General features: G+C 44.7%; 1 protein-coding gene across 1 annotated transcript in view; it reads right to left on the bottom strand.

The window, feature by feature from the left end:
- Window positions 1-24,899, bottom strand: part of LOC138293917 (uncharacterized) — a 225,991-nt gene that overhangs the window by 188,276 nt on the left and 12,816 nt on the right. Inside the window, exons 2-3 of the mRNA XM_069233200.1 lie at window positions 12,122-13,119; window positions 9,555-9,641 (exon numbers count right to left, since the gene is read on the bottom strand). Of these exons, the coding sequence (XP_069089301.1) occupies window positions 9,555-9,641; window positions 12,122-13,119 (1,085 nt within the window). The remainder of the gene's footprint in view (window positions 1-9,554; window positions 9,642-12,121; window positions 13,120-24,899) is intronic.

The following is a 24,899-nucleotide window of genomic DNA, read 5'->3' as shown; positions in this document are numbered from 1 at the left end:
GTCGAAGGATTTTCATCTCGAAAAAACGACTAAGTCCGAAGGTAAAAGTCTCCACCGAGGAAACCCACATCGCGTATCTGGACAAGGGCTCCAGGAGGTCGGATTCAACTGGCAGGTTCGTCCCGGTGAAGAAAAACTTCAAAATAAAGACTAAGTCAGAAGGTAACTTTTTAACCGAGGCCTCCCGCGACCTTTAGCCGAGCAGGGCTCCATCGCGGTCGGCCTGAAAGTTTGACTTTGCCCCGGTCGAGGTGCAACCAGATGACCCGATTGGCGCTTTTTGTTTCTAAGCGCTAGAAAAGTAATAATTCTTTAAAAATTTATATCTCCGGTTCCCCTGAACCGATTTTAATCGTTTTTGTGTCATTTTAAAGATAAAAATATAAACTATTTTTATAAATTGGTTTTGGATTTTTAAACTGTTTCCTGTGTTTTATTTAATTACTGTTTTGTGATATTTGAATGCTTTACACTTTGTCTCCTAAGTTAAGCCTTGACGCTCGTTGCCAAGCTACCAAGGGTTGAGCTGGGATTAATTTACTGAGACCTAACTGTACCTATGTGGAGGTTAGTGGCTTGTTGCTAGGTGTAGGTACCTACGTGCCCTACCAATAACCCATTTTCCAACACATGGGAAATGCAACTTTTTTGACCATCCCCCTTTTTCTTGGCCCCCACTTGACAGATCACCTCCAAACTTTCCGTGCACAACAAAAATTACTTGGGCACTTTTTGGGAAACATTTTGTGAAAATTCATCAAACGGTGCAAAAAGATATAGGCAAGTTAAAAAACACTTTTTATATGGAAGCATGGTCTTAACTACAACTACCCACTGGCAACCGCCTAGAGGTAATGGTATATATACATATATACAGAGTGTGGCTGGAGTGACTTGATTTGAATGAGTGTTTTTTAGTTATTGGACAGCTTGCTTTGTTTGCTTGTAATTCGAGTGGAAATGGACAGATCGGTGGAGGACAACAGTTGTGATTATTGTGAGTGATTGAAGAAACTCCCTAAAGAGAAGAGAATGTAGGTTGCAAGCTTCTGCTGAAATGCCTCTACGTAAGTGGTTAGTTTTCATTTTTTTCTCCAGCACATTAACTGGTACAGATAGTGGCTCCTTGTGTTTCCTGTTTCCATATGTGGAGAGCCTGTCTTATGATTTTCCAAAGAATACATTTAACTATTAAAAACCACAGCTTAAACAAAGAGCTTACTCATCCTCCTGCACTTCCTATCACTGATAATTGGTGAAAATGGGTAACTCCCAGGAGCAGCCAGTGTCACTGTAGCATTGTTGTCTTATTCAGCAAAGATGGAGAGTTCTTATGTTTGCCTAATCACCAAACCTTGCTAAAAGTGATCCTTTCCTTGTGAAAGACCATCACAGGTCACATATGCCAGGCTATGTATGAGGTAGAAAGATACTATTTGATTTTTACTCAATATGTGCGACTGACATGTGACAAACTTATTTTATCTTACATTGTTAACATTATTGATGAAAAACAATTCTGCAAAAGTACTTACTTACCCTCTTACTGTAGTCTGCAGACCACCATGTCTGTGTCTGCTTCTAAATAAAGCAACATTTTGTTAAATGCAGCCCCTTTTCCTTAAAGGAAAATGGGATGCATTTCAAAAACAAAAATGGAAAGTTTTCTTTTTTAATTTTAGGAATATGAGATTTGGTAACAAGTTACCAAATCGCAGTTTGGGTATTGTACATACCAAAAAGCATTTTTACAGTCGCAAATGGCCGATTCGAATCTGCGAATCAGCCAGTTTGAAACTGGACAACAATCTTTGTACATGTGGCCCCATATTCTTTCTGATACATGCTTTAACTTGTCAGAACTTTTCACTGAAGGCCTCTCAACAAATTAACTGACATTGAGGGATTATCACATCTGAAGACCTTAACGTTTCCTTCGTTTTCTGGTAACACCTGTTTCAGTACTTTTTTCTCCTCTGAACTTTTTCGTTATCAGCATCCATCAGGTCAAAGATGCGAAAACATAATTCGACAATGCACACAAACAACTTGAGTAAACTAACCATTGAAACCTTTCTGTAGCAGGCCCACTCTCCACTGCACATTGGTCTGTTCCACTTCTGACCAAGCCTGACCTTTGATCTTATTCTTAATAAAAAATGTTACTCCAGATTTTTCCTGAATATTTTTCTATCACCAATCAATTTAATGACGCCCTAAGCCTTAGTTTTTAGCCTTGTACATAATTCTTTTTAAAAAGTGAAAAATATTTTGTCCTGATTACATTTACTTCCTCCCACAGTGTTTAAATAGCAATATATATTTAATAAGGTTGTACTATTTCTCGAATAAAGTGTGAAAGACAATAATAGCTCCGATTTACAAAAACGTCCAAATTAGGACAGACAAAAGTTATGATTACACACAGGTGTGATTTGCACACATTTTGCTGATTCTTACCACTATCTGACTTATGCTCCCAAAAAGTGTCCATGAAATGGAAAGGAATTCACAAAAAAGACTGATGTGCGTTTGTTTTCCCAGGCTTCAACGGTATTTCTATGTATTGAATACAATACACATGACAAGGTATGTCAAATATCAGGCGATAACCTTTGATACCTTTTCTTCTCAACTGAAATAATGTTTGACATTTGGGAAAGTGGGTGAGCTCTCGCGCGTTTTGGCACACTTACAGATGGGTCTTTCAATCGTGATACATTCAAAAGTAAAAAGTATGGAAAATGTTTTGTCAAAGGTTTCGGAATCACTTTTGTGGGCAAGTGGGTGTTCAACATTTACTCAGAGTATATGGATGGTCACTCCTCTTTTCCAAAATACCCGAGGGAATTCTTACTATTGTAAATAAATATGAAATCTGTGGGCCTTGTTCACCAGCAGTTCTCCAAAAGCAGACTAACACCCCATGCATTTCACCTGCTACATTGCTTTGTGAATCAGGTGTAAACTGTGCATGCATACATTATGATCTATGCAAGTTGTAAAAAAACATTGTGGGCCATATTTATACTTTTTGACGCAAAACTGCGCTAACGCAGTTTTGTGTCAAAAAAATTAGCGCCGGCTAACGCCATTCTGAAGCACCATGCGGCCGCCGTATTTAATCAATGACGTTAGCCGGCGTTAGCCGCCGGCGCTGCCTGGTGTGCGTGGAAAAAAACAACGTACACCAGGCAGCGCCGGCGTAGGGGGATATGGAGCTTGGGCGTCCAAAAATGGGGCAAGTCAGGCTGAGGCAATTTTTTCGCCTCAACCCGATTTGCGCCATTTTTTTCGACTCCCAACCCCCATAGAAATGACTCCTGTCTTAGCAAAGACAGGAGTCATGCCCCCTTGCCCAATGGCCATGCCCAGGGGACTTCTGTCCCCTGGGCATGGTCATTGGGCATAGTGGCATGTAGGGGGGCACAAATCAGGCCCCCCTATGCCACCCAAAAAATAAAAAATAAAATACTTACCTGAACTTACCTTAATGTCCCTGGGATGGGTCCCTCCAGCCTTGGGTGTCCTCCTGGGGTGGGCAAGGGTGACAGGGGGTGTCCCTGGGGGCATGGGGGGGCACCTCTGGGCTCCTTCAGAGCCCACAGGTCCCTTAACGCCTGCCTTTTCCAGGCGCTAAAAAACGGCGCAAAAGCAGCCGTACGTCATTTTTTTTGACCCGCCCACTCCTGGGCGTGAATTTTGCCCGGGAGTGTAGATACGGCGCACATGCCTCAGAGTCCATTTTTTAGACGGGAACGCCTACCTTGCATGTCATTAACGCAAAGTAGGTGTCCACGCTAAAAAATGACGCAAACTCCATGGACTTTGCCGCTAGATGCGTCTAACGCCAAAGTATAAATATGGAGTTAGTTTTGCGCCGGAATTGCGTAAAAAAAAACGACGCAATTCCGGCGCACACAGAGTATAAATATGCCCCTTTATTTTTCTCGGTTTTGCTTTCTGGTTGTTGATTCCTGCATTCCACAGCACATCTTACAGGGTTAATCTTTACGCTTGCTTAACTACAGAAAAGGTTGGTACTTCACAGAAGCTTTGTTGAAATACCTCAGATTGACCATCTAGGTCTTACCTTCTCTTCCACTTCTATGCAGTCAATGGCATCTGCTTAGTGCCAATGTCAGAAATATATTTTTTTAAACCTTCTTGATTTTAAATACTTATTTCCAACAGTAGTCACAATCCATTTTAAAAACATGGGGCCAGATTTATGGAAAGTGGCCCTGCACTGAGATCAGAACCACTTTCCCTGTGCCCATTAGCACCCCCTTACCACCACCACATGTGCGCCGTATTAAAAATACTGTGCACCATGGCGCAGGGTAGGGGGCAATAGCATAATTTATCATGACGCTATTAATTTACTCTGCAGGAGTAATGCCAAAATATTGGCTTTACTCATGCAGAGTTCATAGGGGTGCATTCTAAAGAATGGAAGTCCCCTAAAAGTGCCGTAAAACATTGTGCTAGGAAATCTAATAGATTTCCTTGCACCATTTTTCTGGTTCTCCTAACAGGGCAGCGCTCTCTTTGCATACATTATGCCTGGTGTAGGCATAATGTAGCGCAAAGGGTTACAGAGTGGAGCAATGCATGCATTGCACCACTCTGTAAATACGGCGCGGGGATTTCAGCCTCGTTGGGCCACATTAACGTAAAAAATAATGACATTCCCGGTTGAATTTTATCAGGTGTTGGGTGACTTTATAATTTCTCCAATGGCTCAATTGTTTTCAGAGATCATTGAGGAGGGAGCTTCGTCGCCAGTTTCCTGGTGTGAAGCTACCATTTCTCCTATCTTAAAACCAGGGAGATCTCCAGTAAGATGTCGCCAAGGATCTTCGCTCAGCCCCACGCTTTTCAACGTTTACATGGCCCCCCTCGCCAACATCGCATGAACCCACCACATCAACATAGTTTCCTACGCAGACGACACTCAGCTCATCCTCTCCCTCACGAAAGACCCTACAACTGCAAAGAACAACCTCCACAACGGACTTTACGCCATCGCCAGCTGGATGGAATCAAGACACCTCAAGTTAAACACAGAAAAGACAGAAATCCTCATCTTTGGCACCAACCCCTCAACTTGGAATGACTTCTGGTGGCCCACCTCCCTAGGAACTGCGCCCTCACCCACCACCCACGCACTCTAGCTAGGCTTCATCTTGGACTCCACACTCAGCATGACTCAGCAGGTCAATGCCATCTCCTCTTCCTGCTACAACACTCTCCGCATGCGCCACAAAATCTTCAAGTGGATTCCCGTCAAAACCAGGAAAACTGTCACCCACGCCCTGGTCAGCAGCTGATTGGACTACGGAAACACCCTATATGCAGGAATAACAACCGAACTCCTAACAAAGCTGCAAAGAATCCAGAACGCATCCGCCCGCGTCATTCTGGACATCCCACGCCGCGACCACATTTCCCCCCACCTCAGAGACCTTCCCTGGCTACCAGTAGCAAAGAGGATCACCTTCAAACTCCTCATCCACGCACACAAGGCCCTCCACGACACAGGCCCAGCCTACCTCAACAACAGACTCACCTTCCACCCCCCCACCCGCAATCTTCGCTCTGCCAGCCTCTCCCTCGCCTCCATCCCCTTTATCCGCCGCACCACCACCGGAGGAAGATCCTTCTCTCACCTAGCCGCCAAGACCTGGAACACCTTCACCAGACCCAAGACCTCTTGACATTCAGGAAACACCTCAAGACATGGCTCTACGACCAGTAGCCCCCCCCCCCAGCGCCTTGAGACCCTTACGGTTGATTAGTGCGCGCTATAAATCCTTGATTGATTGATTGATTGAAGATGTGAATCCTATAGACCAATATCCTTGTTGAATAGGGTCTATAAAATCTATGCTAAGATTCTGGCAAATAGGTTGAGTGGGGTAATTGGGGAATTAATTAGCCGTTATAGCCTTGGATGCTATGAAAGCGTTCAACAGAGTCAACTGGAATTACTTAAATTTAGTTCTTGAACGGAATAAATTGGTTAGTAAATTTTGTTGGGCAATTCAATTGATTTATCAGGCACCAGAGGCTAGGGTTTTGGTGAAAGGGAAACTTACTGATTCCAATAAGATTACTAGGGGTACTAGACAGGGCTGTCTCCTCTACCCCCTTGTTTTTCAATTTGGATATAGAGCCTTTTGCAAGAAGGATCAAGCGGGACCAAAAAGTCTCTCCCTTTAGGAGTAACGGGTGGGTGAAGAAAGTTGCCTTATTCGCTGATGATCTTTTAGTTTACACTTCAAACCTATCAGTTTCCCTTCCTGCGTTATTGAATTTAGCGGATGACTTCGGAAGGATCTCGGGTTACCATATTAATCCTGAAAAAACAGAGATAATGGTATGGAATTTGGAGGTTGATAATTACCGCACGACAAAATCTATGAGGTACTTAGGGTTATTAATTGATCAGGAGGTGGAAAGAATCACAGAGGTTAATATTAGGCCTGTGGTGACAGAGTGTAGTAAGTTAATGTTAAGGTGGGCACACCTTCTTCTTACAATAATTTGAAGGGTAAATTTGGTTAAAATGATAATCTTGCCCAAGTTGAACTTTCTTTTTAACTCTATTCCCCTATTAATGGATAATAGACTCTTGATTATATTTCAACAGAAGATGAACTCTTTTATCTGGGCACAAAAAGACCCTGGAATTGCATGGAAGAAATTGTGCAGAAGTAAAGAGAAAGGGGGCCTTACTCTTCCTGATTTACAGTGTTACACATTGGCATTTCATCTTAAGAATGTTAGAATGTTATTCTCTGACCCAGATCGCTCTGCGGTTGGAGAAATGCTTAATTGTATGGTAGCAACAGAAAACGGCACAGCTACATATTTTTTATATATGTTCAGAGATCCCAAGTTTTTCAAGAAAGTGAGACTGAAAATATTGCAGGATGTAGCTAAAGTTTGGTATAGGGTATGGCAAGCGGCTAAAATTGAGTATTATTATCATTGGGCTCCAGTTTGGGAATCCCCGGGAACGCCTGAGTGTCTCACAAATGTGTTGGCTTTGCCTCTCAAGAGAGCGGGGATCCAATTCTGGGGGGACTTAGTTAGCGATGGTTTGTTGTTATCTTGGGAAGAGCTTACGGAGTGGACAGGAAGAAACCTTGTAAGACTGAAGTATATTCAACTGAGAAATTGGTCCCAGAAGATTACAGTCTGGTTGGGTGCTGAAAACCAGTTGATAGACAATATAATAAACAATCAGAGGTGCGTCAGGAAGGTTTCAAGTTGGTATTGGGGTTTGGTGGACGTGCAGGATGGGGATTTTACCTTGCTGCACTCCCTTTGAGGGGAAGTCGTGTTCTCTGATCAAGTACAAAGATGGTGGGAGATTTGAATGCGTGTCGTACATAAGGAAGTTAAATTAGCACCATTATTGAGGAACCATCTCTTTACTCTGAATAGGGTCTTCATTACCCGGGGAAGCTTTCGAAGATGAGAGGAGGGGAACTAGTTAGCTGTCCAAAATGTGGTTTATCGAGAGCATCTGACATTCATATGTTTTGGAACTGTCCATTGGTACAAAGTTTTTGGGTAAATGTTTGCAAGGCTAACTCAAATGCTGTGAAGCAACAGGTTTTACTGAGACTCCCTTTAGTAATCTTCAGTATTCTGGAAGAAGGGGAAGTGAAGAGTAGGGTGAAGAAGATGTAATTAAGTTATGCGATAATTCTGGCCAGGAGGGAAATTTGTTGCAAGTGGACATCTGTTCCCCCCCTTCATATACGGATTGGTTTGATGCACCTATTGGAATCTCTAAGCAGGATGTGGCAACTAATGATAGAAACAAGGGAAAGAAGGTAGAAATATGGTCATGGTTGTGGAATAATTGAGCACAGGAGAGAATTGCTGGATGGGGGTACTATTTAATTTAAATGTTGTCCGATGATTAGAGGCCAGATCAAACGTTATCCTTAAATGTAAACTTGCGCGTTGAGGTTAAGTGAGAGAGTTCCGGGCTCCCTAGCATTATGTATCTCCATATATGAGTGAGGCCTCCTCTATTCGTCTGGACGATATGGAGTTGATTTAGCCAGATGTGTATGAGGACAAAAAAAAAAAAAAAAATGACGTTAATGTGGCGCAAGGTGGTGCTGGGGGACTATAAATATGCCCCATGATCTATTGACAACTTATTCATTTAAAATTCAAAAATATGTAAAAGTTTAGTAATTATTTAAAAAAGTATACCATTTGCTTGGATTATCTTTAAATAGAATAAGCGCCCATGTTTGAAACAATTCCAGAATTGTAGAATAATAACTGAAACATTGTGTCCTGAAAACACCATTTGCATCATCAGTGTAGAAATAAATTAATGTGGCGCAAGGTGGTGCTAGGGGACTATAAATATGCCCCATGATCTATTGACAACTTATTCATTTAAAATTCAAAAATATGTAAAAGTTTAGTAATTATTTAAAAAAGTATACCATTTGCTTGGATTATCTTTAAATAGAATAAGCGCCCATGTTTGAAACAATTCCAGAATTGTAGAATAATAACTGAAACATTGTGTCCTGAAAACACCATTTGCATCATCAGTGTAGAAATAAATTACTGTGAAGGCCAGGGACATGCATTCACGTTGGTTGGTAATTAAAAATCTTCTTGTTTCTAAATAGAGGATAATCTGCATAATTCCGCCACTACTTGCTCAAAAGTTCAGTAGTTTTTCAGTACCTCTCGTCTGCTAGTTTATAGTTGGCCACTAATGGAAAACTCTCTGTGTTCTGAAGAAATTTCTCTAGCGGATTAATGTGCCGATTTAGTCCCAAGACTAATAAGGGGATATTTACAAGCCCCTTGCACCCCTTAGCGCCACGGAAGCATCATTATTTTTTACTTTACAGCAGCACTAAACAGGCCCTCATCTTGCGCGATATTTACAAAGTAGCACAATGCTAGCATTGCACCACTTTGTAAACCATTGCGCCACATTATACCTGTGCCAGGTATAATGTATGTAAGGGGGACATTCCCCCACAGGGATACCCAAAATATGGCACAGTGAAATTTACAAGATTTCACCGTGCCATTCTAGTATCATTTTTTAATGCCTGCTCAGGGTAGGCTAGGCTGTTTCCTTTTGGCCTCCTGGAGTTTTGCTGGACTAAAGTCAACATTTTTGGTGCTAGTCCAGCAAAGTGCCACAATAGCGCCACTAATGTGACGCTATTCTGCTAACCTGCACCATGGTGCAATTCATTGTAAATACAGCACTGCCATGGTGTCATTAGGGCGGCAGGGCGACGCAAGGAAACTGGTGCATCAGAGCCGATGTGCCAGTTTCTTGTAAATATGCTCCTTAGGATGCAAACAGGATGGCACTTGGCAACAACTAAAGCAGAAGTTGTTGGTTTCAAAATGCAAAGCAGCTGGCATTGAATCTTTGATACAACAAAAGGAGAAGGAAGGGCACAAATTTAAATTTCCACCCTTGAAAATGTAAAAGATTGATGGTCTTGTCTAAAAAAAATTGTACAGTGACTGTGCTGTCATACCTGTGCTTGTTTAGACTGAGTCCTTGCAGATTGTTGAACTGTCACTCTCAGTGGATTGGAATGAAATGAGGGCCAAGTCAATGGCTTCTGAAAGAAGAAAATGTGAATAACGCATCATCTTAATAGCATACAATAAAATTAAAATCAGGCGTTTTCTCTTTAATAAATTTTATGCCAGCTGACTAAAATCACTTGATTTTTCTTCTTTATTTGTAGTTCATATTAGTCCTCACATACATTTTTGAATACAAGTAATTTCAAAGATGAACCAAATGAGTATGTGTATTTCATTATCAGAAGTTCAAATTATGAAAAATACTATTTTTAAAGTGCTCATAGTCTGTTTCATCTGTTTCTGTGTGCCATAAATAACAGATGTTACTATTGTCCAACTTAATGCCACTCAATTCACTAACCTAGGAAGGATGCAAGATTGTTTTGGTCTTGCCCAGATTCGAAGCCATGCTGTCCAGGTCACAGAAGATGCCAATGCCGAGCATTGAACTCACCAAGTCATCTTGTCAGCATACATAAACTAAGCCATGAGACAAATATTGTCCCTGGTATTATGCATCATTACGTGCTCATGTGAGTTTATTTTTTATTCACTTGAACAAAATGAATAATTCTTAAATCCAACAACTGTCCGATTGGTGTGCTCCGATTATATCGCAAGACCTATGTCACATAACTAACTGAATCCAGCACATCGTCCTTACTACAACATTGCAAGGTAAGTCTAAGCAGAACTGGAGGAACCAATACAAATTATTAAGTTAGTTTGTTGATGTAATTGTAGGCTATGTAGTGCATGCAGCATCATTTATCATTCTCGATATAGCTTCAGTTAGCCAGTTTTGTTTTTTTTTGTTTTTTTTTCTGCTGGCAAGTAATGTATAATAGGCATGTTTAATAGACGTTCTATAGTTAATCTTACACTTATTTAAAATGTAATGTCACATACTCTGTTAATTAAGCTGAAATATAGTATTTTCACATCTTAACATCAAATCTGATGATTTCAGTTTAGGGATGTTCCCAGGCTACTCTAGCTCACGATTACAGCAGTGTAACCGTTAGACCAGATGCCCATCTGCAAAAATGTAACTGTCAACTATGTGCATAGGTCTGGTGATTCTGCATGCTGCTGCAGGTTGACCTATATTTCTGGCAGCTGCATTACATGTGCAGTTTTAGCTTGAGGAAGGCGTACGGTGTAAATAAAGAACAATATGATGTACACCAGTAATATTAGGGTGCTGACTCTTCATGAACACATAGGCATACATTTCCACAAGGGACACCATAGATGAAGAACTTCAGGGTAAAGCAGCAACGCCAGCGTAATTTTAATATTAGGGACGGCAGCTGCGGGAGGTAGGTCAGGTAGAGTTCACCAGCTGCTGGTGGGCTGTCATCGTGTGGTTAAAGATGCCAATGATGACACCAAGCGGATGTTGTCCAGAGCAGTTCCTTTCAGGAGACCATGTGGTACTTTTCATATTTGAGCATGTGAGTGAGAGGCTACAGATGCTAAATCATTAGTAAACTATGATTAGTAATTGTAAAAATAGAATTGATACTATCATTTTATAATAGAGGATTGTAAAAGAGCTGCATCTGAGGCTGCAAGATACTGTGTAGAATTAACCACACTGGTTAATTTGATTGTGAGGTGTCAAATCTGAGGGATAAAATGGAATTAAAATAGATAAAAATAAAAAATGGTGGATAGAAACAACTTGTCAGCTAACAAGCATACAAGATACATGTATATATGTACACATAGATGTTTGCATTTTAGGAAGCGTCTTAGTCCGTAAATTGATCAATCTACACAGAGGAACTAAAGTTGAGATAAAAAAAGCACAAATAAAGTACTGAAAAACTTCTACATGTAATCCTGAGAATTTCTTGTAAAGTGAGTAATTTCACTTTACTGTAAACACACTCATTGCGAACTGAAGCCAGTTATTATTACTCAAATCAATAAAGATGTTCGTTCCAGGTGTGCAACAGCAACTAGACTCACTGGACCAGGCCTGTGTAACAATCTGTTTCGCTAATGATGCCAAAAACATATCCACATTAAGGAAAGATTGAGCATTTCTGGCACGCTTGCAGTCTGATAAGTAAATGTCTGATCGATATCATTATTTGTAATTTGCTTATTTGGGAAATAACTCGCCTTGCTGGATTCAGTGGAGTCGCCTTCCAAAGCAAATGCAATACAAGCCTCGGTTTCAAACTAGCAAAATGAAACAGTGATGGTGACTGTCTCGAAAGGAAACTGCAAAACGTGGGGTGCGTCTTCATTCAGAATTGCCTAATTCGCCTGCCTTATTACCTTTTTAACATTGGAGTAATCCATCATTTTTAAAACAGTACAAAAAAACACTCCGCTACATTCACAAACGAATCTGTTTAATAATGATGTGCACCATCACTATAAAGCAAGTAGGGAGCCTTCATTTACTGCTATAATGAAGAGAGCGTTTTCTCTTGGATTGATATTGATTGCAAAGTTTATCAGTAACACATCCTTAATGACTCTTTAAATGACTCACCGGTGCCCGCGGCTCGTTCTCTCTGCCGACTAAGGTAAGGAGCGATGCTGTGTCTGACTTTGTCTGCCCTTCTTCTCTCAGCCAGGTTTCCGGCGGCTCGTGCTTTCTGTGGTTCCAGACAGACGGATGTGACTGAGGTGTACGGATCCGGATCGTTCTTGTGGCTTTTCCATTCTCTGCATTGGAAGAGCGGGGAGGCCGTATTGACATTAAGACGTGAGGTAGTTCCGCTGTACTTGGACGGGCCCTGCCACCGGCAGACGAAGACCGCTCTTCTTTGGGCGAATCGTTCGGATACATGGCAGTAACTTTGCCTCCAAGGCGTTCCACCATTTTTTTACCTCCTCCGTGCGAGGGTAACTGCGTGGTGCCAGCGCTACTCAGCTGCGTTGTTAAGTTGTTCGTTTGCTGCTCTCTTAGCTTTGCAATGACCTCCCTGTAATTGAAGTTCGGTGTAGTGATAGTTCCACATTGAGCATCAGGCTTGACCTCTGTCTTTACACCAGGGAGTGTCTCTTTGCTTATTTCCCACAGTCGGGGTGTCAACAGTGCACCAGTATGATCTTTATATACATCATGAGATGAAGCTGTTAAAACATGGGATCTTTGTAAGGCATTCTTTCCAGTCAGTAAACTAGAGTTTGTGATGTAAATTAGTCTTTTCACTCTCTGTGTTGTATCTGACCCGGAAGTGGAGGGATCCTTGATTGTCATGGATGCCTGCACATATCTGAAGGTACATCTTTCTGGCACGGTGATCTTTGATGGCAGATTTTTCACAGTGATATTATTCACAGGATCTGGTGGTAGAGCAGAATGATCTCGTATTCTCTGATCTTCACGTTGGTGGCTTGGGTTTGATAAGGCTTTTTTATCTTTCACTGAGGGTGTTGAGCAGAAGAAATGGGGCGATAACACAATATTGGTTCTATCAAAATATTTGCATTTTCTTTGTAGGAAAGAGACACCGAAGTCCACTTTTTCATGACCAGGCAAATCTTTAGAAATAGAGAAATAAAGTTTGTTAACGTAATTGCAGAGTACATGAGACACCGCTCACAGAGTAAACTACGCACAGTTAAATACATTAAAATCCTCTTGGATTAGCACAACGCACAGTTAAATACATTCAAATCCTCTTGGATTAGCACAATCATGCGTACTGTCCCGTATATTGCAACTAGATCCATCTAACGAGGCACAATTCTTAAACATATTCACTTTTGAAACACTATTCACTTTTTTCCCCTAAGATCCTCGCCCCTCAATCCGTCCTACGGCTCCATACACAATCTAAAGGGAGCAAACAACTATTCAAGACTTCCAGTTTGCGTGTCTACACTGGGGAGAGATATTTTCATTGACAACAGGAGTTATAGGGGATATCATTGAAAAATGATTTTATGGAATACCATTACTGATAAACCATTTATTCTAAACTGTTTAATGGAAATTTTCGGAATGAATGACATTCATCATTTCATAGAAACAATTCATAGAATGTCTTTTTTATTTTAAATTGACTTTTGCATCCTTATTTTTTAAGGTGTAAAGTCAATAGTTGCAGGCATTACTTTTACAATTACTTTGAACCCTTTCAATTCCCTGACCCTTCACCACCCCCAAACACATCCATCCTTGCCCCTAAACACCTCACACCACTCCTAAACTATACCCACCCCTGAACCCTAAAATCCATTTCTACCCTTACACTCCACCCAACCCAGAAACATAAAAACCGCTAACTACACATAAAGTACACCTATCAGTGAACCATAGAAGCCCTTTTTACTCATACACTTCATCCATCCGTGGCCCCTTAAACCTAAAACCTCTCACCACCCCAAACTCCACCCAACCTTGAACACAAAAAAAAACCTCACCAGTCTTAAACACCATCCACACATGACCTATATAAATCCCTCACCACTCCTAAATTCCACCTATTGCTGAACCCTAATAACCGCTTTCTGCATCTATACTCCATCCAATCTTGAACACTGAAACCTTTCCTCTTCTCCTAACCTTTACCCATCACTGAATCTTACAAAACCTCACCAGCTCTAAACTCTGCCCATCCATGAACCCTAGAAAAGCCTCCACACCATTACACTCCACCCATTCCTGAACCCTACAAAAACACTTCATCACACCTAAACTCCGCTCATCGCGAAGCCTAAAAGCCCATCTCTACCCCTAAATTCCACCCATTTGACATCTAAAAAACCCACAATGCCCCTAAACTCCACCCATCCCTAAAAATACTTTAATATGCCTGAAGTCCACCCTTAAAAACCCTTAATCACGCCTAAGCATTACCCATCCCTGAACCCAAAAACCCCTCATTAGTCCTAAACGCCACCCAAGTTTAATGTAATTTAAACATTTTCCCTAAAATCATCTGTCTTTTAATATGTTTCCTCTAATTTTCAATTTATTTGTATTTCCATAAAATTGTCTTTTCTTAAAAGTGTTTTTTCATGATTTGGTTTCCTCTAATGTGGTTTCTCAATTTTAATTTTTCTATTAATTCACATACATCAGGGACGGGTCTCACAAGCCCTTTTTCAGGAAATGCAACGTTATGTCTGTAAGTTTAGGCAATTGTAATGTCCTGTAGTTTGTCCTACTCAATGTAGCAGTAACTAGCCTCTATCAGTCCCTTTCTGTGCATATTCAGGGTGTAGCATGGACCGTGAACATTCCCATGGCTAAGGCTTAGCTCATTTTGTGCAAGATTGTGTCCCGGGCACGTTATGGAACTCTTTAGGCTGTAATCATGCTACAGTGTGCCTTATAGTCAGGGCCACAGAAATTATGTGGCAGAAAAGGGCCAAATTACGCAGAAGGGTTAAGTAAATTATGCATCAAGAAAAACAAATTTTACGGCATAATGCAGCACATTTTATAATAGTATAACTCCAGGAGTTAGGCATTTTTAAACTTTGTAACACCGTTTGGAATTGGTTGGTCCACCACGAAATCAATACCATCTACGACAACTTCAATGAGGACACCCTTCGTGCAGAACCCCCTCCCCCAAAACCCGACACCAAAAAACCAACGATCAACAACTGGACCCCCCTCACCACCGAAGATACACTGAAGAAAATGAGGACCATGTACTCCAGGGGCCCCCACGGACCCATGCCCCCACCACATCCTCAACAGAGCCGCTGAAATCATCGCCCGAAAGCTCCGCCTCACCATCAACTGCTCCCTAGCAGACGCCTCCTTCTCACAAGACTGGAAGCACGCCGAGATCAACGCGCTTCTCAAGAAACCCTCGGCAGACCCCACTGACCTCAAGAACTACAGGCCCATCTCCCTGCTCCCTTTTCCAGCAAACGTTATCGAGAAAGCCATCAACAGCTAACTCGCCACTTTCATCAAAGACCACAGCATCCTCAACACCTCCCAATCTGGCTTCAGAAAAAACCACAGCACTAAAACAGCCCCCCTAGCCGCAAAGGACAACATCTGCTCCCTGCTGGACAAGGGAGAGACTGCGGCCCTCATCCTGCTCGACCTTTCTGGGGCGTTCAACACAGTCTCCCACCACACCCTGATACGCAGACTTCACGAGGCTCACATCAGAGACAAGGCCCTTGACTGGATTCAATCTTTCCTCTCTGGCAGAACTCAATGAGTAAGACTTCCCCCTTTCCTCTCGGACTCCACACCCACCACCTGCGGAGTTCCCCAGGGATCCTCTCTCAGCCCCACGCTGTTTAACGTCTACATGGCCCCACTAGCCACCATCGTCAGAAAATATAGACTCAACATCATCTCCTACACTGACGACACCCAACTCATCCTCTCCCTATTCAACACAGCCAGACACAACTTCAACGAATCATGAAAGCAGTCGCCAACTGGATGAAAAGCAGTTGCCTACAACTTAACCCAGACAAAAGTGAAGTACTCATCATGGGCCCTCAACCCGATGCGTGGAATGACTCCTCGTGGTCCTCCACCCTCAGAAGCCCACCCACCGCCACGAACCAAGCCCACAACCTCGGAATCATCCTGGACTCTAAACTCAACATGGACTGCCAAGTCAACTCAGTCGCTCTCCACCTTCTTTTGCACCCTCTGCCTCCTATGCAAGACATTCAAATGGACCCCCCTCGAACACCAAAAGACCATCACACATGCCCTTGTTACCAGTAGACTGGACTACAGCAACGCGCTCTACGTTGGAATCAACAAGAAATTCATCCACAAACTACAGAACATTTGGAACGCCACCGCCAGACTGGTCCTCGACCTACCCCAACACTGTCACATCTCCAAACAACTGCACACACAACACAAGCTCCCCATAGAGAAAATAATCACCTTCAAGATCCTCATCCATGCATACAAAGCGCTCCACAATACTGGATCAGCCTACCTGAATAGGAGACTCAACTTCCATGTACCCCACAGGACCCTACGCTCAGCCCTGCTCTCTCTCGCCATAATACCCTGCATCAGAAAAACAAGAACATGGAAACGCTCTTTCTCCTACCTTGCCATCACAGCCTAGAACGCCCTACCGCCCCACCTCAGACAAACTGCACCCCTCTTTTATGAAAAAGCTGAAAACATGGCTGTTTGAAGAAGATATTTAAAGAACTACCACACTGCTAGACGTTCCATGCCCCCCCACACCTTATCTGCTTGAGACCCTCACGGGTGAGTAGCTGTGCTTAACAAATGCTGATTGATTGATTGATTGGTTGCATCCTAATAGTACCAGTTTAACAGCCAAACATAGCAATAAGCAACAGAAAGGTGACCAGTCCAGCTTTGCAAAGGGCCTTCCAGTACATGGCAACACATTGCTGCATTTTTAGTATCTTTTGAACCATTTGACCTAGAATGTTTTGTGTGTTTAAAATCAGTAAATTAAATGCAGCAGATGATGAATTATGTGGCAAATGCAGCAAATCTATAATTATGTGAAAATCACCATCGCAGTACAACCCCATAATTCCAGTGGCCCTGCTTATGGAGCAGTATGTCATCTTTTTGACCCCCAACAAACACTGTGGAATAGGATCTATCAGTGTTTGTTGTACAGAGGTACTCTGAGGAGGTGGCAGGTTAGTATATTTATTTATCTTTGTATGTATTACTATTTAGTTAGCACAAAATTAGCTGGGAAGCAATGGAGCACTGTGCATTACATGGAGGGAGGCTGGGAGAAGATATACAAGATTGTGTGCATCAAATGGGCTACACAATCTTTGTTATTTAATAAAATACCATTGTAAGGGGTGAGACATACCTCTTGGGGCATTTTCACAAAGAGTCTCCCTATGCCATGCCACTGCTCTCGTGAGGAATGAGTTACCAGCAGTATCTCTTGTTGGTAGGCCATTGTGACCATTAGACTCTGACAACAGATTGAGTAGTGGGGTATGGGATGGAAGCTTCTGATTTAATAGCAAGGGTCAACTCATAAATACATTACCTACATGCCCCATCACCATCACAGGCAATGCAAGAGGTTAAGCTGCCTCCTCTGACTCTGTCCTATATCTTTACCAAGCCAGGTCAGACTATGACATTTAGATTGCAATCAACTTCCACCTCAGAGGAGACTTCGCTCAGCAAGCTTAGACTCATGCTGAGATTCAAAGGTGCAAATTTAGATGCTCCTCATCTTGCTCATCATTTCACCCATGTGCAGTAAAATGGATTTGATAGAATTAGGTAGCATAAATTCAAATTAGTTATGTGACTGAAGCCAGTACACAGTCATAATTGCTGTTAAATCAGTAGCTTCCTTCCCATTTCCCACTACTCAATCCATTGTCAGAGTCTAGTGGTCACAACGTGACCTGACAAATAATTTTTATCAGGATGTAGGGGCAATGAATTTTGGTGAGGTTGAGCATTCTAACATCAGAAAACTGTGCACATGTAGAAGTTCTCAGTAATCCAGCCAGACTTCGGTTCGATGTTCTGAGTTCAGCACCAATGAGTTGGGAAACATGGAAGTATGTTTTCAGTGCTTTGAGGCAAGATTAGTTCAGTGCCAACCTCTGTGTAAAAATGATAGGACCGAAACTGGTTGAATTGGTACAGGTAGAATGTTCTTTCTGAAGAAAGAAAAGCATCTCATTTTAAATCTACCCTTGTACTGGTTCTCACCTTCATGACTAATGCAGACCTTTATTGATGGGCGTCACGGTGTGAGATCTTGATGAAGGTGCTCTCCAGGAGCTCCTATGCCTGCAATTACAGACCTCAGTTGTAGTATAAAATACTATCGGCATCATTATGAAGCTAGTGGTTTTGAGACCGCCAGACTTGCGGTGGTGGTCAGGACTGCCGCTGCTGTGACAGTCAGACTACCACATTAATACCCTGGCGGTTAGACCGCCAGGGTACCGCCATCACCGCCGGAATTTATGATCCCAATGGGCTGATGGTCACGGAGGTCGGAATCAGCCAGGATGGTGCTGAATGCAGTGCCACCCTGCTGATTACGACCGATTTCTCCTCCAGCCTTTTCATGGTGGCTTTACCACCATGAAAAGGCTGGCAGAGAACAGATGTAGGGGGCTACAGGGGGACCATGCACTGCCCATGCGCATTGCATGGGCAGTGCTGAGGTCCCCCTGCCCAGCACCCTATCAATGTTCACTGTCTGCTGATTATGAACCGGAGACAATGCTGCCACCATTTTCCCGCTGGGCTGGCAGGTTGGAAACCTCAGTTTCTGCCCGCCAGCCCAGCAGAAAACTCGTAATGGGTCTGGCAGGAGGTAGCTAGTGTAGCGGAAACCTACCCATCTGAATTTCGGGGGACGGTTCAAACCATCCGCTGAACTCTCAATCAGGCCCTATGTCAGTGCATGGGGCTCTTAAACATGAAAGACTGATTTTGACTTTTTGGGGGTCAAGTCACAATAATAGAAATTTTCTAAGGTGAGGTCCAGTGCTAATAAATAAAGCATGAAAAACCAACAGTGCTTAAGTTCATATTTCTTCTGTTGTTTGGAACAAATGGTGAGTTGTGGGTGAAATATTTAACCTTCCAGTAGACCAGTTCCTTTGTATGAAGAAACTCTGTGTACTTTGGGGATTTTAATTTGATGGGATGCAGAACAAAGAATTACATGAATCTATGTAATCAACATTTTAGATGTGGGTGTCTTATCTAATTATACTGTTTGTCTTCCTCCTTCAAGTTATCTTAATAGCATCATGTTAGAAATTGGGTCTCTAGTTGGCAGAGGTTTGCACCCTGTTCAAGTAGGAACCACAGTTGTAGTCCGGATAAGTCAGATACACTTCCAAAATTAACCTGTGTTCACCCTCTGGTAGCTTAGATAAGTATGGCTTAATTTAAGAGGCAATGTGTAAAGTATATGTAAAACACACTTAAACAGTAACTCAAAGAAAATACCTCAAAAAGACTGCACACCAACTAGGAAAACATGAGAATGTTTATCTGAGTAAAACAAGCCCAAAACAACAAAAATCCAGTAAGTAGAAGTTGACATATGATTTTTTTAGGATTAAATGTGAAAACAGTTCTTAGAAGTCACAAGCGGTCCAAATGTTACTTGAAGTCACGTGGGACCGGTGCAAAGTCAAAATCCAGGCCAACCCCAGTGGAGAGTAGACCGCTACAGAACCCACGCAGGGCCCACTAAAAAAGTTCCATTGGAGGAGCAAAGCATTGTCGACAGGGGCATAACGTTTCAGTTTTTTATGCCATACTCAAGGCGCTGCGTTTTCACTGGGCTCTGGGAAAATGAATAGGATACATCACTGCTGGGCCTCACAGAGAGTCATCATCGGACAATGCAGACTATGAATATGCCGGCATCGGGCAGCTACTGCATTTCAGGCAGAGATGCGATGCATCAATTTTTCTGCTGCACTTGGGGCGCTGCATCAGTTTTTGAAGACAGTATCTGCAGAACCAACTTCTGAAACCCAGGACTGAATGGGACACTTTACGCAAGGGTTGGACTCACAGATGGCAGAGTCCAGTAGCACAAGGAGAGTGTCAAGCAGTTTTTGATGTCCCTAAAACTGCAGGAGAACAGGGGACAAGCCAGCAAGCCCTGGAGACCGTCTAGTTTTAGTAGGATGGACCCAGCCCTTGTCCTCAGCAGGGCAGAGATCAACAGGCAGCAGGGCAGTTCAGCAATACAGAAAAGCAGTTTTTTGGAACAGTCAGTCCAGACAGAGTGGCAATCCTTACAGCACACCACTCTTCACTCAAGCAGAGTTCTACCTATGTTCAGTAATGATCTGATTTCAGAGAGTTAAAGGCCCTGTACTCATACCCTAAACTGCCTTTGATGTGGGGGATGACTTCAAAGGATCTCTCTGAAGTGCAAAGGTCCCTCTTTCAACCCAGCCCTGGCTCCAGACTATCAGTGGGATAATCAGCCCTCTGCGTGGGCTCAGGCCTATACCCTTTGAAGTTTAATTGTGAACCCTACCAAACCTCCTCCCCAGGAAGACCCATTAGTATGCAGATGAATGCAGATGCAGTTGAGAATCCTGTGTTGTGGGTGTCTAGAGGGAATGCACAAAGGTAGCTGTCACCCAGGCCAGAAGTGTATTGGAGACAGGCTGTCAGGCTTACAGGGCAGAGGGCAGTGAGGGCAGAGAAGTGCCGAATTTTTCAAAGTGGCATTTCCAAGACAGAAATAATAAATCAGACTTTACCAGTAAAGAGCATTTATCATTACCATTCCAATGATATGACACACAATGCAACTACTCCTTTGTGATCAGGAATGACAGCTTAAAATTATATAAGGGAAATCCTAATGCTGGCCTATGAGAGGAAAAAGCCTCACAGAAATAAAAAACGACTTTGGGAGCTTTTCATTACCAGGGCATGTAAAACTTAAAAGCACATGTCCTGCCTTTTACTAACGTGGCACCCTGCCCTATGGGCTATCTGGGGCCTATGTTAGGGATGACTTATATGTAAGAAAAGAGTAGTTTAAGGCTAGTCAGAAGGTTTTAAATGTCAAGTTGAAGTGGCAGTGAAACTGCACACACAGGCTCTGCAGTGGCAAGCCTGAGACATGTTTACAGGGCTACTTAAGTGGGAGGCACAATCAGTGCTGCAGGCTCACTAGTAGCATTTAATTTAAAGGCCCAGGGTATATAGTATGCCAATATACAAGGGACTTACAAGTAAATTAAATATGACAATTGTGGATACACCAATGTTTCCATGTTTAGGGGAGAAGCACATGCACTTTAGCACTGGTTATCAGAGATAAAGGTCCTCATTACAACCCTGGCGGACGGTGTTAAAGTGGCAGTAAGACCGCCAACAGGCCGGCGTTAAAAAAATTGCAATTACGACCGTGGCGGAAACCGGCAACAAAGACAGCCACCTTAACACTCAGACTGCCACGGCGGTACAAACAAACAGCGCAGCGGTCACCGGCAACAGACAGGCGGGAGATAATGTACCGCCCACATTATTATGACAGGCCAATCCACCACCTTTTCTGGGGTGGAATCACTCCGGATAAAAACACAGCGGAAACAGGAATCCCGAAGGAAAAACGCTCACCTCTACATACCCCATGAGGAACGAGGACACCATGGAACCGTAACTCCAAATTCTACTTGTGATAGTCTTCCTGCTCCTCTACCAGGAGCACGAACGCCGGTGGCAAAGACCACGGTGAGTACTGCACCTACGACACAGGGGAGGGGGAGGCATAAAAACAGGGACACACACACGCAACACCCCCACCCCCACCCTCACCCACTGCAACACACACACTAATGCATATCAATACATCACAGTTACACCCCCCATGCCCCCTGGAAGAACGCAAAGACAAAAGGAAATGATTGTAACAATTGTAATCTATTAAAATCCAGTACTCCAAAATATATATACACCATAAACAAATATTTACACCAATAATACAAGTCCAGGTATTGCACCATTTATAGTCCGTGGACCACGGGGCCCAAAATGCATGGGCGAGGCCCACACTCGATACCCGATCAAAACCGAGAGAACACTGCAGGGGCATTAGATAGAAATACAACAGGCACTTCAGGGGGAAGAGAAGGGGGGGCACCTCAGCCGGATGAGTGTACAACACCAGATCCACAAAGGGGCTCCATGCCCACTGTTCAATCCTGGGGAGTGCAAAGCCACAGTCTCTCAAGTCTCTACAGTGGGTGGGATGCCCACTGTTCAATCCTGGGGAGTGCAAAGCCACAGTCTCTCAAGTCTCTACATTGGGTGGGATGCCCACTGTTCAATCCTGGGGAGTGCAAAGCCACAGTCTCTCAAGTCTCTACAGTGGGTGGTTTGCCCGCTGTTCAATCCTGGGGAGTGCAAAGCCACAGTCTCTCAAGTCTCTACAGTGGGTGGGTTGCCCACTGTTCAATCCTGGGGAGTGCAAAGCCACAGTCTCTCAAGTCTCTACAGTGGGTGGGTTGCCCACTGCCATATCCTGGGGAGTGCAAAGCCACAGTCTTTCAATCTATACAGTGGATGGGTTGCCCACTGTTCCATCCTGGGGAGCGCAAAGCCACAGTCTCTCAAGTCTCTACAGTGGTTGGGTTGCCCACTGTTCAATCCTGGGGAGTGCAAAGCCACAGTCTCTCAAGTCTCTACAGTGGGTGGGTTGCCCACTGCAATATCCTGGGGAGTGCAAAGCCACAGTCTCTCAAGTCTATACAGTGGGTGGATTGCCCACTGTTCCATCCTGGGGAGTGCAAAGCCACAGTCTCTCAAGTCTCTACAGTGGGTGGGTTGCCCACTGTTCAATCCTGGGGAGTGCAAAGCCACAGTCTCACAAGTGGATAACAGTCTCCACTGGTTCTGGAGGGGCACTGGTGCCTAGAGTGCTTCATCCTGTGAAGGACAGAGGTAGTGGATGCATGTCTCCACTGGTTCTGGAGGTGGACTGGTGCCCAGAGTGCTTCATCCTGTGAAGGACAGAGGTAGTGGATGGATCTCTCCACTGGTTCTGGAGGGGGACTGGTGCCCAGAGTGCCGCTCATGGGCTAGCGGTGCTTGTGCTGGCGGTCCTTCATGGCCCAGCGGTGCTTGTGCTGGGGGTCCTTCATGGCCCAGCGGTGCTTGTGCTGGCGGTGCCCTGTTCAGCTGTGCTTGTGCTGGCGGTCCTTCATGGCCCAGCGGTGCTTGTGCTGGAGGTGCCCTGTTCAGCAGTGCTTGTGCTAGCGGTCCTTCATGGCCCAGCGCGCTTGAGTTGGCGGTCCTTCACAGATCAGCTGGGCTGGTGCTGGCGGTGTCCTCCTGGGCAGCTGGGCTGGGGCTGGTGGTGGCCTCCTGGGCAGCTGGGTTGGGGCTGGCCTCCTGGGCAGCTGGGCTGGGGCTGGCGGTGGCCTCCTATGCAGCTGGGCTGGGGCTGGCGGTGGCCTCCTGGGCAGCTGGGCTGCGGCTGGCGGGGGCCTCCTGGGCAGCTGGGCTGGGTCTGGCGGTGGCCTCCTGGGCAGCTGGGATGGGGCTGGCGGTGACCTCCTGGGCAGCTGGGCTGGGGCTGGCGGTGGCCTCCTGGGCAGCTGGGCTGAGGCTGGTGGTGGCCTCCTGGACAGCGGGGATGATGGCGGTCTTCTCCTCCATGAAGCTCTTCCCAGACTTGCCGGGTTTCTTGTGGCCCTTCCCCACCTTGGGAGGTGTCACAGCTGACTCCACACTCCCACTGGGACCCCTGGGAGCGGCTTTGGTGGCTGGAGTATTCCCCCTCTCCCGACGGGCACTGGCCAACTTCTGATGCTTCACAGGTGGGGGGCTGGCTGTGCTGTGCAGCCACACTGGCTGTCCTGGTGGCCGGTGCACTCCACATACCGGTGACTACAGGCACCACTGGTCCCGGAGATGTTGTGCTGAGGTGCTACTTCGGGACCTATGAGATGGACGTGGTGGGGGAGGTGTGGGAAGGAGGTCAAGGGTGGACAGGAAAAGTTTCTTGGACACAATGGGACGGGTAGCTGGAGTGGTTTGGGAGTGGAGGAAGAGGTGGTGGTAGTAGGAGGTGTACATTTGGTGCATTTGGGTGCAGGTGCATGCGCTGGAGGCTGTCGTGAGGTGGATGGCTGTTGGGTGGGTGTGTGGCTGCGTTTGTGTACCTTGGGAGGGGGCGTCACAGACACACTGGGAGAGGACACAGGGGACGTGTGAATGGTAGTGGGGGTGGTGACTGCACGTGAGCGGGGTGTGCTGGTGAGGGACGTAGTGGCTGTAGAGGTAGTGCATGCAGGTGTGAGTGTAGACGAGACTGGGAGGGAGGAGGGAGACGACGAGGAGGGGGACACAGTGGAGGCAGTGGATGTTGCTGTGTCTGCATGTGTGTGTTGCCTGCGTGAGTGCCTGTGGGATGTGTGGTGCTTATGTTTGCCTGAGCTTCCCTTGTGTGGTGAGGTGTGTGCAGGCTGGTCTGATGGTGTGCTTGGGATAGGCAGAGGTACAGGGGATTGGGTCTGGGTGGAGGAAGTTGGAGGGGGGAGGCTAGAAACGGGTACAATGGCTGCCATCAGTGCTGAGGCCAGAGTTTGAAAAGCTCGGTGAAGGGCCGCCTGACCAGAATGAATGCCCTACAGGAATGCATTTGTTTGTTGCAACTGCCTTTCTACACCCTGGATGGCATTCAAAATGGTAGACTGCAGTGAGGGACCTGAGGAGGTCAATGGCCTCCTCACCGAGGGCAGCAGGGGTGACTGGGGCAGGGGGTGAGGTGCCTGGGGCAAAGGTGATGCCCACCCTCCTGGGTGAGCGGGCATGGGGCGAAGGCAGAGGGGCTGCTGGGAGG

This window comes from Pleurodeles waltl, chromosome 4_2 (assembly GCF_031143425.1).
Source record: "Pleurodeles waltl isolate 20211129_DDA chromosome 4_2, aPleWal1.hap1.20221129, whole genome shotgun sequence".
NCBI classification, from domain to species: domain Eukaryota; kingdom Metazoa; phylum Chordata; class Amphibia; order Caudata; family Salamandridae; genus Pleurodeles; species Pleurodeles waltl.
The sequence above is the reverse complement of the archived record's forward strand: the minus strand, read 5'-3'. Positions and strand labels throughout refer to the sequence as shown.